Genomic DNA, 18,190 nt, shown 5'->3' on the forward strand with positions numbered 1-18,190 from the left:
TTCTAAAACGCTTATCTCGATAGATCAGATTTTGGGGCTGACCCACTCTCAATGCTGAGTAGGAATCAAATGGGCATTCTCTCTGTCAGCAACCCCCGATTTGCCAATCCAGATAAATCAATTAATGGGATGCAGAGCTGCTGTCTTGCCTTTCTCTGCCCCATTCTTACCTCCCTGAGCTCCCCCCAACTCCTCAGCCCCCTGTTTAATACCATCTAAGAGTGCTTATTTACAAGAGGACTTGTGCAGGTGCAAGCTTTCAGGCCTGCAGCACCGGAGCAATTGTCGCCCCTCCTCTTCCAAGCTCCAGGCTCCTCTCTTTGTGAGACACTTTTCTTTTCTCTGCTTTTCAGACCAAAGACGCCCCTCAGCAGCTAATCTAATCGGATTATGCTAATTTGTACTTCATGAACCTAAACTGCAGAACTAGATCTGCAGAGGGCTAAGGCCAGGAGGAGGGGCACAACGACCGTTGGTAAACCTACCCCCCAAAAAGTGCAAGAAGACAGTCCGTCCTGTGTTTAGCCACACAAAGCTGCTACTCTGGGAAGCACACAGAGCTCTGGACGATTTAGAGTGACCAGAGGCCGTCTGTGTTCAGAAGAGAAAAGACAGCGCTGCGAAAGCACAATAAGGACCACACTGGCAAGGCTGCTTTACCCTCTTATAAAGTAAGGTTCCTCTTCTTCCTTCTTCCCAACGGACTCATAGTCCCTCTCTTGGCTCATCAGCCTATGAATTTGGAAGCGGAAGCCAGGTGGTACAATTCCACAAATATTTATTGGCACCTACTACCCCTTCAGGATGATGCTTGTGCTATTGGGCTGCACAAAGCGGGCTAAGACTTTGTACTTGCCCTTCGGAATTGATATTCTAGGTATAAAAATGAGAAAACCGCGTGAGGCGGTTGCAGTTTCTCTGCTTAGTTGTCTCACGTTTGCTGACCCTGTTAGTCCTTTTCCACAGTCTTTCACAGATGATTTTAAAAATTACTTCTATTCATATAAAACTTTATGTTTATTCAAAATATATAACATTAAGTATAACTTGATCTTCATAACAGACCGTGAGATAAATAAAATTGATTTTTTTTAACCCCATTTTCAAGTGTTGAAATGGAGACTTAGAGACCTTATATGGCTCATCCAGGAGGAATCATCCAGTTAAGAATTGGGTTTCTGATTCCAAATGGAGTGTTTCCTGCCCCCACTCCCAGCATGTTGCCTCACAAAAGGCTGAGGGGACCCAGGAGGCTGACCCATTCTATCATGTATGAGTAGGACTGTACACAAATGTTAGCGTTTTCCACTAATAGCTGTTTTTTTAAAAAAAACCTTTATGCATTGTGAAATTATAAAAACCAATTTGAATTTTCCAATGGGTAAGTGAAATTGTTCCACTGGCGTAATCTAGACCAGTGTTTCTGGTAACCTTCAGCTCATTTTCAGCCCTTAACTTTCCTCTCCCTGTTCTTGTACTTACATCATTCAGCTTCCTCCTTTCTTGGTCAAGACATCTACAAATGTTCCCTGAATTGGTCTCTCCCACCCATTCTGGAGTCAGACCCTTTTGGGCACTAGGCCACTGGGTGGTCAGCACTCAGTACTTTTGCTAATCAGTTTCTAAGATGGTTATACCCTTGGGTGATGTAGCCCCAGCCATTGCAGAAATCTTCCCTGGAGATAACCACATACCAGTTTCTGTCACAACTAGCAGAGGAATGTGTCTTATTTCCCAAGTCCTCATTCCTTCCAGGACCTCATGCTGAGTTCTGTATCTGATCTGAGAGTCTTGTAATTCACAATTTACAGAGCTGAGAAGATTGACTATCCTGAAATTAATGAATGACTGACGCCTTCTCAATTCACATGCTCACCACATCTCCCGTTCCATCACCCCTAAAATAGCCTAAATATGCAGCCATAATCAGTTTCCATCAAGAGAAGGACACAAATGCATATCTCGTCTCTGCTATTCTCCCACAGACTCTTAAAAAAAAAAGCTTAAAAAAAGTTATTTTTATAATCCCATAGCCTTAGATCCTGTTTAGGGTGGAGAGTGGAAGGGCAGAGGGTTAGAGATGGAAGATTTCAGATGTGTTTAAATAAATAATTTTTATCAGAAAAATGTTATTTTCAACTTCCAATTGATTTAAGATAGGTTTTTGTCTGAAAAGCTTCCACCACTGGTTTAAATTAATTCCTTATATGGTTGTATGTTATAGGCCAATTTCACCTTTTTTTTTTTTAATTGTAGTCTAATATTGAGCAATCTAAACAATAATGAATGTTTAAACATCTTGACCTTGGTGTTAATTTTGCTGCAAATGGCCTTCTTTTGCCACTATAATAATGCCCTATTGAATTTTTAGAGCTCCATCCACATTGTTTTGTCAAATTCGCATAAGGAACTAAGGGCTGGGGGTTAGAGTAAATGTGGGCTGAGGTCTTGGAACTTTGCCAAGCTAACTGCCTTGCCCTCATTCAGATCAAGTATCACAGACATAGCTCTGAAAAAGATGACTGCTTTATGAAAATTGTAGTGACACAGATTTTTTTTAAACAAAGAAGATTAAAAAATTTGGCTAACATTAAAAAAACTTGATGAACAGGAAATACTTGTATGGTATAAAGTTAAATATTTCATTATAGATATAAAATTATGCTAGAATATTTATTACTGAATTCATTCTGGCAGTGTTTTCTCTGTGTATTGTGCAGACACCAGGATTTCCCGAAGCCAGAGCCCAGCAAATCTTTGAGTGTAGAATACCATGTGAATAATTCTCCCCACCTCTGTTGTAAAGTGCAGTCTCTAAGAGGCGATACTGCTGAGGCAAGTGTACTAAAGACAAAACAAAGAATGGGAAAGGATCGCTTCTCGGCCTTTTGGCTAAGATCAAGTGTAAAGAATGGGAAAGGAGTTTTATAGCAGGTTAAACAGACAACCAAATCTAAGTCCAAATACCTTTGGGTTTTTTGCTCAAGATCAGTTTTGAGGGTAACACAATGGAAATTACAAATGCAACATATGAAATGAAAAAATGGAAACGCAAGTGCAACATAAGAATCAAAGTCCATTGTCATACCTGGGTTTACAGCCAGAGGAAGTTATCCAATAGAAAAGATCAGAGGAGTAACATCAGCAAGATGGCAGAATGGGAGGTTCCAGCCCTCATCACCCCCCTACCCCCTCACCCCAAATCAATTTAACCATCCATAGATAAAAATACACTCTCACCAACAATGTAAGAGAGTTCAAGTTGCCTAACATCCTCACCAGCACTTGGTATTGTCTCTCTTTTTCAGTTTAGCCATTCTAATAAGCATGTAGAAGTATCTTATTGTAGTTTTAATTTGCATTTCCAGGATGACTATTGAAGTTGAGCACCTCTTCATACATTTATTGGTCATTTGGATATCCTTATTTGTGAGTTACCTGTTGAAGTTTTTGCTCAGTTTTGCATTGAACTTTAAAAAACACTTAGTTGTCTTTGCTTATCAATTTATCTGAGTGCTTTATATTTTTCTGGGTAAGTCTCTTTTCTTGGAGATACATATGTCTGGCAAGTATCATCTTCCACTTTATGTTTGCCTTTTTATTCTCTTAATAGTGTCTTTTGTATTTGGAAGTGCTTAATTTTAGTGTAACCCTATTTATCAATATTTTTTTCTTTTATAGTTAGATCTTTTTGTGAGAAGGTGTCTTTAGGATAGCAAATCCTTTTTAGGTATAACTCTTCATCTGTGTGGGAAAACCCTTGTATGGCTCCTGTCAAATGTTAGCCTCAGTGGTTTTTCTATGGATAGTCATCCATACCTTGTCACTAAGGTGTTTCTTGCTTCATTAGCTTGACTTTTTTTACCTGACATTTTTGCTCTGGTAATGTTTTGACTTTGTTCCTGCTTAAGCTCGCTGACAAAACCTTCTCTGGTCCTCAGGTTGGATTTCTTAGTCATAGCTACGATCTGATTGACCAGACTCCCCAGTTACCCACTGGAATTAGCTAGTCTCAACAATCCTATCTAATTTTATCCTCAGCCTCTCTCCTGGTTATGAATTTACAACAGCTGTTGGCCCAGTTGTCCTAACTTCCATCTGGTAGGGAATGTTCTCAGCCCTTCTTTAGAGTATTCCCTGGCTAATTCTTTTTTTTTTTTTTTTTTTTTACTTTGGCACTTTAAACTTAGACAAATTTAGTGGGTTGGAGGCCCTGCCAAAGACTTCTCTGAACTGAACTAATAGATTTCAACGTAGATGACTTCTAGCTGAGAGAATGTAATAAGAAAGAACTCATAGAAAATCTCATGCCTTTTGTCAACACAATAGCATCATCTTCATGTAGTAAGGGAAGCATTATTATTTCTATTTAGGCACACATTATTATTACTAGATACAATGATAAAGAAAAGGAAATAAGAACAAAAGCCACAAAACAAAACCAAAAGGGAGACAATAAAGGAGAACTGCCTATACCTTTTCTTGGAATGCCAAAGCCAGTTTTACTGAACTTACTAAAGTCTGTGACCTCCACATCCTTTTTCATTGCACACTGATAATTCTGTTCACTATTTAGGCCAGTGTACGAGAGCACAAATTTGTGTGTTATCTTAATAATTTGTTACCAAAAAATTTATGTGGTAGGTGTTTTCTATGAAATTGGGTTTAAATTGAATTCTATTCATAAGAGAAAATTATGAAAGTTCTTATAATGTTGGGTAAGTTCTGAATAATAATGGACAAACGTCAGTTCTTGAGGGCTTTCTCTGTGCTAGCCACTGTTCTTTACACATATTTAATCCTCACAAAGCCCCATGAGCTCCTGAGTGTTATTTTCATCATTTTGAAAATGAGAAACCTGAGGCACAGAAAATTTTGCCAAGGTAATTCAGCTAGCAAGGGGCAGAGCCAGGATTTGACCCAGGACATCTGGCTTCATCACCTGCACTCTTAACCACAATGCCTCTAAAACATTATATAGAACTTTAGTAGGTAAAAAAGCAGCAGGAGAGGGATGTCAAAATCCCTTCTAAAAGATCTTAATATAATAGAAGAGTAATCGCTAAGATTTATCAAACAGCTACCCTGTTTCAGGTACTATACAAAGCAATTTATGTGCACGCTCTCTTAATTTTGAAAATGACACTGTGAAATACTGTTAATCCGAGGTTAAAAATGAAGACAACAGACTGAAGGGACATAGCAGCTACTTTCTATAAGGTTATGCAATAAGAAGAGTGTCTGACTCTAGAGACTATTCTGTTACCACTATGATACGCCCTCTTCCATAATGAGAGTTTCCCAAGTGAACTCCTTGGCACAAAGTCAAGAATGCAATTTGATATACTGCTCCTGGCTGGCTAAGCCTAACAGAGAGGTAGGTGAAAGGTGGAGGGGAAGGCTTTGCGCTTATGATCTGATGGGCCCCATCCGAAAGATGAGATCCATATGATAAATAACCTGATTGTCCAGCTGACTGTAGTGGACATAGGAAAAGCTTTATACAGGGTTCTCCATGCTGAATTTCTAGTTTCATGAGTTGCTTAGAGGGGGAAAAATAGATTTCCATGTTTAAATCACTTTGGGAAATTATCTCCTTCTTAGATCGTCATAATGCCTATAAGAAATTGTGCTGTTATTAAAAATATTCTCTTTAACTTTTTCCCAAACTAAGAAAACTAATTACTAATTTTTGTATGTAAAACTATAAGAATATCAGGCTTCGTAGATAATAAATACAAATAGATTTTTACATTTTACAGATTTTACACATATATGACTTACACAGATTTATGATATTTAAAGAACTTACAGTGATTGGATCAGTCCCTGGAATATATGTTCTATCCATATATACAGATACAATTCCACTAATTGAACATGGACTTTAAAAATAGGCCCAAGAACTATGTAATGTAGATACATTCTGTATGAAAGCTAGGCAACTTTAGGCTCCAGCAATGGAGAGTGTATTTATTGTCCATAGTCATATAAGGACAACTTTACATTGGAATGACTCCTCCGTGAATGTTACAGGTCAGAACCTGTACCTGCAATTGCACTTGCCCTCTGTATTTGTACTTCTGTTGTCTGGACACATTTATGAATCTTTAGCTAGGATTCCTTTTGTTTGCCCGAGTATCAGCTGCACATTATGTTCTTGTTGCTAAGTTTTGGTTTAGTCAACCCTTCTACACAGATCACTGACACTTTGTGTGTTCCTAGCCTTAGCTACGTGCATTTTCTTTCAAACCTCACCCATTGACCTCATTTTCTAATCTTTTTCCTTCATCTGCCTTCTGGTAATTGGGATTTATTATCTTGGAATTCAAGCTAAAGTTCCTAAGACAAAAGATGTTACTTCCACATTCTAAAAAGAGGCACTAGACCATCTAAGTGGGACTTAATTAAAGATAATAAATGGTCCAGAGACCTTCCCTCTCAGCAGCTCAAGAGGTAAACAATTTGAAAGAAAATTCATAGACAAGAACTCAAAGGGTTAGAGTGTTTCGCTTTTCTACTCCTGTCTATGAGAAAGGAGGTGCTTCTCTCCCCCAAGACAATTCAGACTTTATTTAAACAGATAAAGGATTATTTTTTCTCACATAACAGTAAGTCAGGGAAAGATAGGTGATACCTTCTATTATCTGTTATTTTCTTTCTTCCATGGTCACAAGATGGCTACCCGAGCTCAATGCAAAAAATAAAAAATAAAAAAAAGGAGAATGGCCCACCTCGAAGGCATAGATCGTTTTTATAAAAGAGGCCACATTGTTTTCATTGATGTATTGTCTGCTCTTTTACCAATACCACATTGTCTTGATTACTGTAGTATAGTAAGTCTTGAGTTTGAGTAGTGTCAGTCTTCTACCTTTGTTTTCTTCACTTTGTTTTCAGAAGCATGTCAACAGACTTTCTCTTCTGTTTCATTTGCCAATATTCTAACACGTGACCACTCTTTGCTGAGAGGCTGGAAATACCGTAGTTAATATTTTAACTCAACAGGCAGAGTTGCATATGCCTGTTGGGTTAGCCATCTGCTGGTGTTCCGGAAGGGTAGGAGCTGGGAGACCTCGCTGTGTACAAGTCCATGGCATAATTGAGGAACCCACAAGTGTACCCTGGGAATCAGTCAGCACTGGGAGCCTGCCATGAAGAAGAATATCAGTAGCCAAAATAAAAACAAAAACTATAACCCATACTTGTTAACTAGAAGGCCTTTTGTTCCTTTTTTATAATTTCCCTACCTACTACCTGACCCTGAAAAACACAAAGGGTTTCGGAAGGGACCAAAGATGAGGAAAGGTAAAAAGATCACACTATGCCCTCTTTCCCCATTGCAAGCCTTTGGACCAGGCAGACCTGAGCTGACGAAATGGGAGAAGAATTCGATGCAAGATTGGCGTTTTAATTGGACTGGACGTTTAATTTTTATTTAATTTTTTTAGTGTTTTAAATGACAAGGAAGCAATGGGATCTGCTGAGACTGTATAAAGGATGGAAAGGGGAGACCTGACTGTAAGACCATAGTTGGGGTTTGTCTGGAGAAAGATAAATCCACCTTGTGATTGTGTTCCCACTGAGTTCAGCCCCTTCAACAAACTGGGTATGCTGGAAACTACAAACTCCTTTAATCCTGGCTGTTCATCCAGAGCCCAGACTCCTAATAGGTTTTCCTGACTCTCATCTCGTGGTCTTTTCATTGCTGTAGGGATGCTGGGTCTGTCAGTACAAGACAACTTTGGGAGAGTATTTTGGGTCTGTGGGACAGGACAGGAGAAAGCCCAGTAGGAATACTTAGAGGAGATTGATTATTACAGGATAGTAACAAATCCTGGTCTGTCACTAACTGCCTTTGTGATCTCTCTCTAGCCCTGAGTTACTTACTCTGAAATAAATGGGCTAAAGAAAATGATTGTAATAGATACCTCTTGTGATGGCTTCCTGGCTCCCTCCATTCCCAGGACATTGTCCCTGATACCTAGGGATGCTGTGGGTCCATGTGACCAGCCTCCTTCCAGAGCTGTTTGACCAGGAGAGGACATCTGTCCCAGGCCAGGGCAGGCTCTCTTTCCTGTCAGTATTTAACAGGGGGACACAGAAACTAAACAATGTTGACATTGACTGTCAGTAACTGAGAGCAGCTCACACCCACCTGCTGTCGCTGGTCCCAGAAATGCCCAGCTTCTTGCTCTTTTTGGGGCCTGATGGCTCAACTCTTCCTTGGTTTTCATGAGGTTCCCTGGTAGCCTTTCAATAAATCCCTCACTCTTCTTAAGCTGCTCAGAACTGTTTTCTATGACTTGCAATCCAAGGTACTTTTTTTTTTTTTTGGGGGGGGGGGCATTTAACTTCCACAATTCTATTATTCTTTGATTTAATGGTACCTGTTACTCTTGATGAGAGATGGATTGAAACCGTCAGTGTTGATAATCATAGACAACTGGCAGCTTTGGCATTGGTGAGTGACTGCAGTTTTAGTAGTCCTTCACTGATGAATACTAGAGATACTCCTTTTAATAACGTCAGATTTTTTAATTAGGTAAATTTGCACTTGTTACACATGGAGAACATTTTTAGTTTAATTGTTCATGTAAGGGGTATTAGTGATGTTTATAGAAAAGGGTTTTATTTTTCAGTGCAAGAAATAAGTGAGCCAAGTCATATTTTCCAAGTCACCGTACCAAAGGTACTATTATTAGCTAGACACCGAGTCTGAAGAGTTGATTGTACAGTTGAATTGGATTGTCACTTAAATCTCAAGCATCAGTATCTCATTGTACTAACTGAAGTCAGTGGGTAGTTCTCCTTGAGGGCAATTCTCCTTGATGATGCTGAACGTTGAAAAAGTTGAATTCAAATTAAACATATTTTGTCTTAAATGTCATACATTATTACACTATAATTTGATAGGGCGCAGTTATCAAATACCTATTAAAATAACTTTAGAATGGAAAAGCTTAACCAGAATATAAAGTATCATTGTCCCCTTTAATGTGAAACTTCCTAATCATGGACTTTTTGTAGTTCTTTAAAAAGTTATTGTTATTGATTTCCCAAAGTGAAAGGCATGCCCCACTTAGTGGATAGAAGCAGTACTGCAGAGAAGGAAAAGCTCGGATTACGTTCGTGATTCTGGGTGTTGGGATGTTGCCAACTTGACCAGGGAAAGAGCTAAGCAAGCTGAGACTAAGAAGGGTTATGTGAGTTGTTCTAGAATTAACTTGATGATTAATATTAGTGGCATGGCCATAATATTATAGAAATAGATGCACATACTGCCCCCAAAATAATTTATTCATTTCTAACAAAGATAAAGGAATGTATAAAAAGCATAGGAAGAACCAACTAAAACATGAAAATATAAATAATCACAGGTGTTGCTTTTTTGCTAGAGACCTAAAACCTTTCCCTACAGGAATTGCTTGTTTGGAAAACCACATATGAAAACTATCGTAGCAAATTTATTCTTTCTTGATAAGTAATGAAATGTAGAGGTTTACGACAATTTTTCCACCTTTTTAACAGTTGGTGTTTAGGGCAGGGCCCCTGACATCCAGCAAAATGTCTGGTATCTAGCAGGCACGCAGAAAACATTTGTTAAGTGAATTAAAATGAATGGATAAATATTCAGATAAAAAAGATCAATGTAAGTCTCCCTTTGCAGTTCATACTCCCGTGTGGCTCTTACCTATCTAGCAGCTCATTATGTATTTCCAATTTCCTGGTGCCACGTCAAACAAAAAATGTACCAAAGTAAATTTGTGTTTTTCCTACCCAAACCTGCTCCTCCTTCTTGTTTCCTACTTCTCTGAATGCAACCATAATCCTCCTACTCATGCATTCCCCTTCTCTGACCAGTTGAGTTGACATCCAGCCTATTATTTCTACTGCTTTTTCCCTATCCCGGTCCCTGTTCCTATTGTCCTCAGCCTCCACTACCTTTTGCTTGGACCAGTGAATACCCTACCATCTTCCCTGTCTCTTCTTACTAATATGTTCCTAATTTTGTTGCTTGCTCACACCCCCCACACAAAAAAGAAAAATCCAGTTTAGCATAATGGTTATGAGTCTGGATTCTGGCTCTGATTTGCTTGAGTGTACGGTGGTGATCAAGGGCTTAGACTTTGGAGCCAAACCTCCTGATTTATGGTCTGCCTTTCAAGGACTTCTTTTCCAACCTCATTTCTCACTTCACAGTGTAGCCAAAATAACTCCTCCACCTCTCACCTAGTTTTTACAGGACAGCTTACCTTACCCCTTCCATGAAATAATCTTCCTCTCCTCCAAACTGCCCTAGCATGGCCTGTATATACTTCTTACTACCTGCTTTGTACAAATTATGTGCGTCCTTTAAAAAACTTTTAATTTCTCTTGGGAGAATACAAGTTTCTTGAAGGCAGGATATTAATAGTATTCTTTTTTATATTTCCAATAAGTCACGGTGTGACGAACACTGTAGTTGCTGGAGAAATACAGGCGAATGAAATCAATTCAGAAATAAATCCGACTCTGAGGGTCTCCCCTTTAGACTGTATATATGTTTGTCCAAGATTATAGGACTTTATATGAAAACGGATGAATATAATGTATGTAAATTAAATCTTTAGAAAAGCTTACATAAAATTTCTTGACTCCACAAAGCTTTTATGTGGGTTACATGTATCGATATTTAGCATATTAGAAATTGTAACAAAATTTAAAAATAGTTCTTTATTCATTTTAAAAGTAATCAATGCACTAAATGTTAACATTAATAATGTATTTTTATTCATTATTTATGTTTTCTTCATCTGCCCATTCTTCCAGGTCTGGCACAGATCCCAGCACGGAGAAGATGTCAGACCCTTATTAGGAGAACAGGTCAAGCCGTGCGAAACAGCGGGAGCCCTCTAACCCCGCCCATCCGCCCACTACTCGCTCGCCTTTGGCTCCCGGGACTCGCGGTCCCGCCCCTCCGCGCCGGCGCGGATGCCAGGGCGCACGCGCAGGGCTCCTCGAGGGCGCGCAGAAAAGCGCGCGGCCGCGGCTGCCCCTCCTCCAACTCTCACCGCGCAAGCCGGGAACTCGTCGACCCGGCTGCTTTGGTCGCCGTGGTCGGTCGTAGTCATGGATTCTCCGTGGGATGATCTGACCCTTGCCTTTTCTCGCACGTCCATGTTCCCCTTTTTTGACATCGCCCACTACTTGGTATCAGTGATGGCGCTGAAGTGTCAGCCAGGTGAGTGCGGGGCGCTGCGGACTGGCCCCCTGAAGGTCTCCGCTTCATCGTCGGGACCGCTAGGACTGGGTGAGCGGCGGAGCTGCCTCTATCCTAGAAAGTCCTGTAATCGAGTTGAAGGAGCGCCTAGAGTCGGCTCCACCGACCACTCCAGTACAGATGGGGAAACTGAGGCGGGGAAAGGCGGTGGCTCAGCTACTCGTCAAAGGAGGCGCGACCTGGGGTCCGCAACTCGTGGGGTTGGCCTGACAATCCCGGGAAGGACTCCCCGGACAGGTGACTGAGAGGTGCTGCCGCTTGCCCGCCCAGCATTTGCGTGGTCTCCTGGTGGTGCTACCACTTCCTTGGAAAGTATTGAAAAGTCACCTGGGAACAAAGCTGCCAGAGAAGCAAGTCTGACATAGTCACCTGGGATAATTAATAGTTACGGACTCCTCTCCAGTTATGAAAGTTCTGTGAACACTTAAAAAGTCTCAAGTAGGCACACCAACCAGGCATAACCTCGGTTTACTGCGCTTTGCTTTACTTGGCTTTACAGCTGTGGGCTTTTTTTTAAAAAACAAAACAAAACAAACAACAAAATGAAGGCAGGACCTCCCCCCCAGCAAAACGATTACCACTCTTTGTATTGTCATACTCGTTGTATTGTGTTGGTCTGAAACTGAATCAGCAATGCCTCCAATGTATACCTATATTCCCTTTAAGGCAGGGTGCTACTACCTTGCTGAGCGTGTTAGACAAAATGATTGTTGAGAAGAGACTGGGTTCCTGTTTACGGTATATGAGTGACCTTGTACAAGAGTGAGTCATTTGGCCTAGTTTCACTATCTGTAGAATGGGGATGTAGTCTTAATACAGCATTTGGAGTTAGGATCAAGGAGCAATATTTGTATTTTTCTTGTAGTTTACATTCAGGATATGTTTGCTCCCATATTGCTTTACTTTTGCAGTTACTTTCCCTGTCTCTTTGTTTTATTGATGGTCTCTTTCTGTGAGCTCGGGCATTTATTTTGTCTACTTTCTATGTGTTCTTGCTGCCTTTAATCTGCCTTGTCCTACAGAGTCAATGAGTTGAGGGCTTGAGAATGATGCTGTACCTCTTATGGACTACTGGTTATTTAAACCCTTGTACCTCAGAAACAGTTTTCATTTACATTGAAGTTTGTAGCCCAGTCTAAATCACTGTTTGGCAGAAGTTTTGATTTGGATAAGGGGAATATTACTGTATTAAATCAGTACAGGCCATATACGTAAGATACTACTTCCTTGATTGGAAAAGAAGTACATTTTCTTATTATGCCATATTCAGTAGTTGATATTTTCTTGTGTAGACTAAATTAGAGGTTCTCAAAGTGTGGCCCGGAACCCCTGGGGTTCCTGACACTTATTTGCAGGTCAAAATTATTTTCATAATAATATGCAGATGTTATTTGTCTTTTTCACACTCATTTTCCTGCAAGTGGACAATGGAATTTTCCAGAGGCTACATGACCAGTGATGCTATAACAGATTGAATACAGAAGCAGATACAAGAATCCGGCTGTCTTCTATTTGAAGCCAGATCTTAAAGAGATTTATCGTGTTTCCCCAAAAATAAGACCTAGCTGGACAATCCCCTCTAATGCGTCTTTTGGAGCAAAAATTAATATAAGACCCGGTCTTATGTAATACAATATAATGTAATACATGGTCTTATATTAATATTTGCTCCAAAAGACGCATTAGAGCTGATTGGCTAGGTCTTATTTTCGGGGAAATAGTACTAAAATATAAAACTGTGCCTTTTCTCATTAAGTGGTTTTTGCTTTGGAAGATAGTTATTTTCATAATGAATACATTATTTGTGTTAACATTTAGTGCACTTATTTTCAAAATGAATACATAAAAAAACTTTAAAAATTTTCCCATTTATAATTTCTAATATTCTAAATGTTGATACATGAAACCCACATAAGCGAAAGATCTTTGGGGGTCTTTGAGACATCTTTTTTTTTTTAAAGATTTTATTGGGGAAGGGGAACAGGACTTTATTGGGGAACAGTGTGTACTTCCAGGCCTTTTTTTTTTTTTTTTCCAAGTCAAGTTGTTGTCCTTTCAGTCTTAGTTGTGGAGGGCGCAGCTCAGCTCCAGGTCCAGTTGCCGGTTGCTAGTTGCAGGGGGCGGAGCCCACCATCCCTTGCCGGACTCCAGGAGTTGAACCGGCAACCTTGTGGTTGAGAGCCCACTGGCCCATGTGGGAATCGAATCAGCAGCCTTCAGAGTTAGCAGCATGGAACTCCAACCGCCTGAGCCACCGGGCCAGCCCGAGACCTCTTTTAAAGTCAGGCTTTTTAAAGGTTTAATTTACTTATATTCACCCTTTTTAATATAAAATTCTACTGTCTTGGACAAACACAGACAGTCATGTAACCACCACCACAATCAAGATACAGTTCAGTTCATCACCCATCCCAGATTCCCACCTGCCCTTTTGTAGTCAGCCCTCCCCCAGCCCCAGGCAACCATTCATCTGCTCACTAGTTTTTTATTTATTTATTTATTTATTTATTTATTTATTTATTTATTTATTTATTTTATTTGTTTTTTAATTAGTTTCAGGTGCACAAGACAGAGCAAAACTTAGACATTTATCATTTACATCCCTCACACTGTGTGAACCCCCCTCCCCCCATCCATCATCCCCCCATACGTTCCCAAAACCTCTCACCTTCCCCTTATCTCACTAGTTTTTAAGGAGTCCTGACGAGAGAAGTCTTGAGACCAAAAAATTTGAGAACCACTGGACTAATTGAATGCTATTACAGTATTGTACATGGTGTGAACAATATTTTATATTCTAGTGCCAGTACTTATAGACAGGTACAAGTGATAGAGTTCACACCAAGGAGTAGATCTATTTAAGCTCTTAACAGAAGTGTGTTAGACTGCCTTCTGCAGTACTGGCTTTTTATCAGTCTTAAATATGGTCATTCTAATGATCAGCAAACATAGTTACTAATGAGTTTGTACTTCTTACATTTATAGGCCATTTGTATTTCCACTTCTGTAAATCTGTTGAGTTGATCATATTTTTCCTATTTAAAATGAAATGTAATACGTTTAAAAAAAGACTCAACCTTTACATTCTTGGAATAAACTCTACTTGTTTGATGTATTATTTTAATTCAATAGGGATTTTGATTTGCTAATACATTACATAAATTTTTAGTTAAAATTGGAAACTTTTATCTATCCCCTGTGACTGAGTCTATAAAACTCAGATCTACAGTACAATACAACTGCAGTTCACCTATGTGCTGCCACCAGGGTTCTTCGTATTTTAATCCTCTCAGGTATGTTACTACTTGAGATTGTAATTTTTGGAATGTACTCTACCACTGCCAATACCTTACTCCCCACTTTCCTACCATTTACATTTTATGCCTAGATCTTAAATGCTAGTGGAGGCAACGGGTATAGGTGGATTCACTCTCTCTGTGGTGTAGATAAGGATAGCATCCCTTTTTTGTTTGGTTCAGCTTGTAGGCCTTCACATCCCAGGAAAGCTGATGCTTCCTCCGCTTTCCTTTTCCACGTGACTTGTGCTTCGTAAGCAAAGATATCAGGGTGTTCAATAAATTGGATTGTTTTTTCTTAATTTACCTTCATTTATCTTATAATTAACTTTAATTTCTCCTGAACCTTGGTATCTGGTTTTCTTTAGTTTTCAGTTTTGGCTGGTAGTATATAGGTTTTTGTTTTATTTTGTTTGTTTTCTATTTTCCTGGGCTTTGGAAGCTATTAGAAACCATTTTAACAAAGGTTTACATTTTTCATCTGTTTTCTCTCTTTTTTTATTTAAATCGTCATTAAAATAAACACATTTCTTCAATCCCACATTCATATTCAACTGCTATTTTTTGTAATACTTCCTGAAAATTTAATCTACAATTATTTCTACTTGATTTTAACACATAGAATCTATTATTTTACTCTTAATTCTCCCATCACTATTTTGGTAGCCTCTCTCAAATCAAACACAGTTCAATTAAGCAAATATTCATTGAAACTATTGCATATCAAGCATTATATTAGACGCTGAGGATAGCAAGACGAAGGATACTGTTAGAGTCCTGAAGAAATTCAACTGGGCTGTTGTCGTCACCTTTTTTTTTGATTGTGTCACAAAAGGTTGCACTACCTTCTCTACACAATAATAATATTCATTCATTTCAGATACATGCAAAACATTTCAGTATCGTAATTCTAATCCTTACACATCCCTCTTAGGTAGCTATTACTGAACTCATTTTGTAAATGAGGAATAATCTTAGAGGAACAAAATAGCCTTCCTTAAGTTGTGTGGTTGTTATGGAGCTAATTTTTGGGCAGATTCCAAAGTTTTCAGCTATTCTGTGCTCTCTTTGCAGGTTCATTTAATGTTCCTGGTTTCTCAATATTTAGCAATTTCTCAATAAGTTGTCCTTTGACGTTTTCTGGTTATTGACTATTTTCTCCCAGAATTTCTGTCATTTCCATATCATCAATCAGTTTCTACTTTGCTTTCAGGAATTAAATCTAGTTGTAAAGTTTGGCATTGTCCTTCCTCTAATTTATGGGCGATGAAAGGATTAATAAATCAAAAATTTTTCAATAGTGGGGATTCCAGAAAAATGGCAACATAGTTTTGCTATCTTTATGAATATCCATATAAAAACATACAGAAAAGTCCAAAATCATAAATGTACAGCGCAGTGAATTTTCACAGTGAACATCTATCCAGATAAAAATAGAACATTCATGATATCCCCAAGGCCCCCTTTGTTATATGATGCTTTTAAAGGTTCTGCCCAGTGTGGGGGTGGAAAAGGATGCCTCAGAAATACAGTCCATAATTTATTTCTGTGTGTTTAGAAAATCTTACTTAAATTGTTTTTCATGTTTTTCCTTTGGAAGGAAAATTAGAATATTTGAGTGACCTGATATAAAATATTGGTCACAGAGTGTGGTGTGGTAGAAAGAGCTCATAAAGTTAGGAGACTAGTGTTTAGTTCAGACTCTCTTACTAACTGGGTAGCTTGGGATATGCAATGAGTGAGCTGAACTAGGACACCAGCTGAGCAGTCTCCCCTCCTCAGTCAGGAGTTTCAGTTTTGGCTCTAAAGAGCTCTTCTTCCAGGCTTCTAACTTTTAATAATTTCAGCTTATCCTTCGTTCCCCCAGCAGTGGTAACTGCTTTCTGCAGTTGATACCTCTATTATACGATAGTAATTACTTTTTATCTTTTCAACAATTTCCTACCTACCGTAGTTACTTCTTTTTTAAATTTATTTTTTAACCTACTTCTTTATATTAAACTCTTTCTGTTAAAATAACTGTTTTCTGTGTCTTGACTGGACTCTGACTGGTACAGAAACCTGGAGTTGAACTTCCCACTTTTTGGTTTGCATACGTCATATTAAGATATCTAAAGTACTGGCCACTTCCTGCCGGTTGATATACAGTCAGTATAATGTTTCTGGTGTAGTGAGCCAATGTGGAGTCTCAATATGCTCAAAATCTCTGTGGACTTTGTTGGAGAGCAGAAGAGTTGACATAGACCTGAGGCAAGACTGATAGTATACTCTTAACCTTGCCAGGTAAAAGCAAAGTGTTTCTGGGCTTCTTTGCAAATTAGTGTGGAGAAAAAAGCATTTGCTTACCTGGTTACAGGGGTTATGTTGATTTGTTCCAATAAAAATAGTGCATCTGGAATATCAGCTGCAACTGGAGTCACTACCTGTCTACATTTATGATAATCACAGTCATTCTCTAAATCCATTTGCCTTATGTATAGACCAAATAGGCAAGTTACATGGCACGTGATAGCTATCACCATTGTTTCATCGTTTGTTTTTGGTTATGGCACCTGTCTCTGTGGTATTGCTTTTTAAAAATATCTTGGTGAGGGGGTGGCCGGTTAGCTCAGTTGGTAGAGCATGGTGGTAATAACACCAAGGTCACTGGTTCAATCCCCGTATGGGCCACTGTGAGCTGCGCCCTCCTTAAAAAAAAAAAAAATCTCGGTGAGAAGAAACTCTAGGGGCTTGTCCTTGACCACTCCTACCATAATGATCCTCACTTCATGGATTCAAGAATCAATATGGGGTTTGTGCCAGTTGCCAAATATGTCTATTCTGGTTATACATTAAGGAACTAGGGAAATAATCATAGATGGGTTGTGGATTTTCTTGGCCCACTATGATTCAAATCTAATCCCAAAACTCCTTGAATCTATTGTGTCATGGATAATCTCTAAGACTCTGTTGCTTACATGATTCTTTTTTAAATTGTTTTGATGAGAAGCATACTTGAGGTATATCAGATTTTGTTGTTAATTTTTCTCTTCTTTTTAAGGAGATAAATCTATAAAGGGGAAAAACTAGGGCAAAAGTTCACTAATACGCAATTTAAAAATATTTAACATCTGGAGTTCGAGCTTTAACTCAAGGTAGGACAGATAATTTTTTTTTCCTCTTTTAAATGTCAGTGTGTTAAAAATAAAATAATGCATCCTAATTAACACATCTTGTTCCTTAACTAAAGAATACATCTTTTTAAAAAATTGAGTAGAAATTAAAAATATCATATAAACTACTTTTTCCTACCAAGTATTATTTATATGCTCTAAAGATATACAAGCTGTTCTGGTTAACTTTCTATATTTTCATAGATCAGTTTCACATTAAACTAATTCTGGTACCAGTATGATACATACAAAGGAATATAAGAATTGGAGAACTTTGTCGTAAGATTGCCTTATAAGATAACACTGTAAAATGTGTTACCGTAGTGTGTGTTCTGAAGAGAGTGTTATAGAAAGGCTTATTTGAGTTAGAGAAATTTTTCCGGGGGACATAATTTTGATAATTAGGCAAAAGGACTGATGTGAGGGAGACTCTTCTTTCAACTCTGTTCTTTTCCTTTTTTTAAAATCTAATAAAATCTTAG

General features: G+C 38.7%; 1 protein-coding gene across 2 annotated transcripts in view; it reads left to right on the top strand.

Moving 5' to 3' along the window:
- Positions 1–10,998: 10,998 nt before the first annotated feature.
- Positions 10,999–18,190, top strand: part of TMEM38B (transmembrane protein 38B) — a 46,544-nt gene continuing 39,352 nt past the window's right edge. The window contains exon 1 of one of the 2 annotated variants that reach the window (XM_019734143.2): positions 10,999–11,221. In XM_019734143.2, coding sequence (XP_019589702.1) covers positions 11,110–11,221 — 112 coding nt within the window. In that variant the 5' untranslated portion in view covers positions 10,999–11,109. The remainder of the gene's footprint in view (positions 11,222–18,190) is intronic. The other variant, XM_019734144.2, reaches the window with a different exon arrangement.

The sequence above is a fragment of the Rhinolophus sinicus genome, linkage group LG04 (assembly GCF_036562045.2).
Source record: "Rhinolophus sinicus isolate RSC01 linkage group LG04, ASM3656204v1, whole genome shotgun sequence".
Classification (NCBI taxonomy): domain Eukaryota; kingdom Metazoa; phylum Chordata; class Mammalia; order Chiroptera; family Rhinolophidae; genus Rhinolophus; species Rhinolophus sinicus.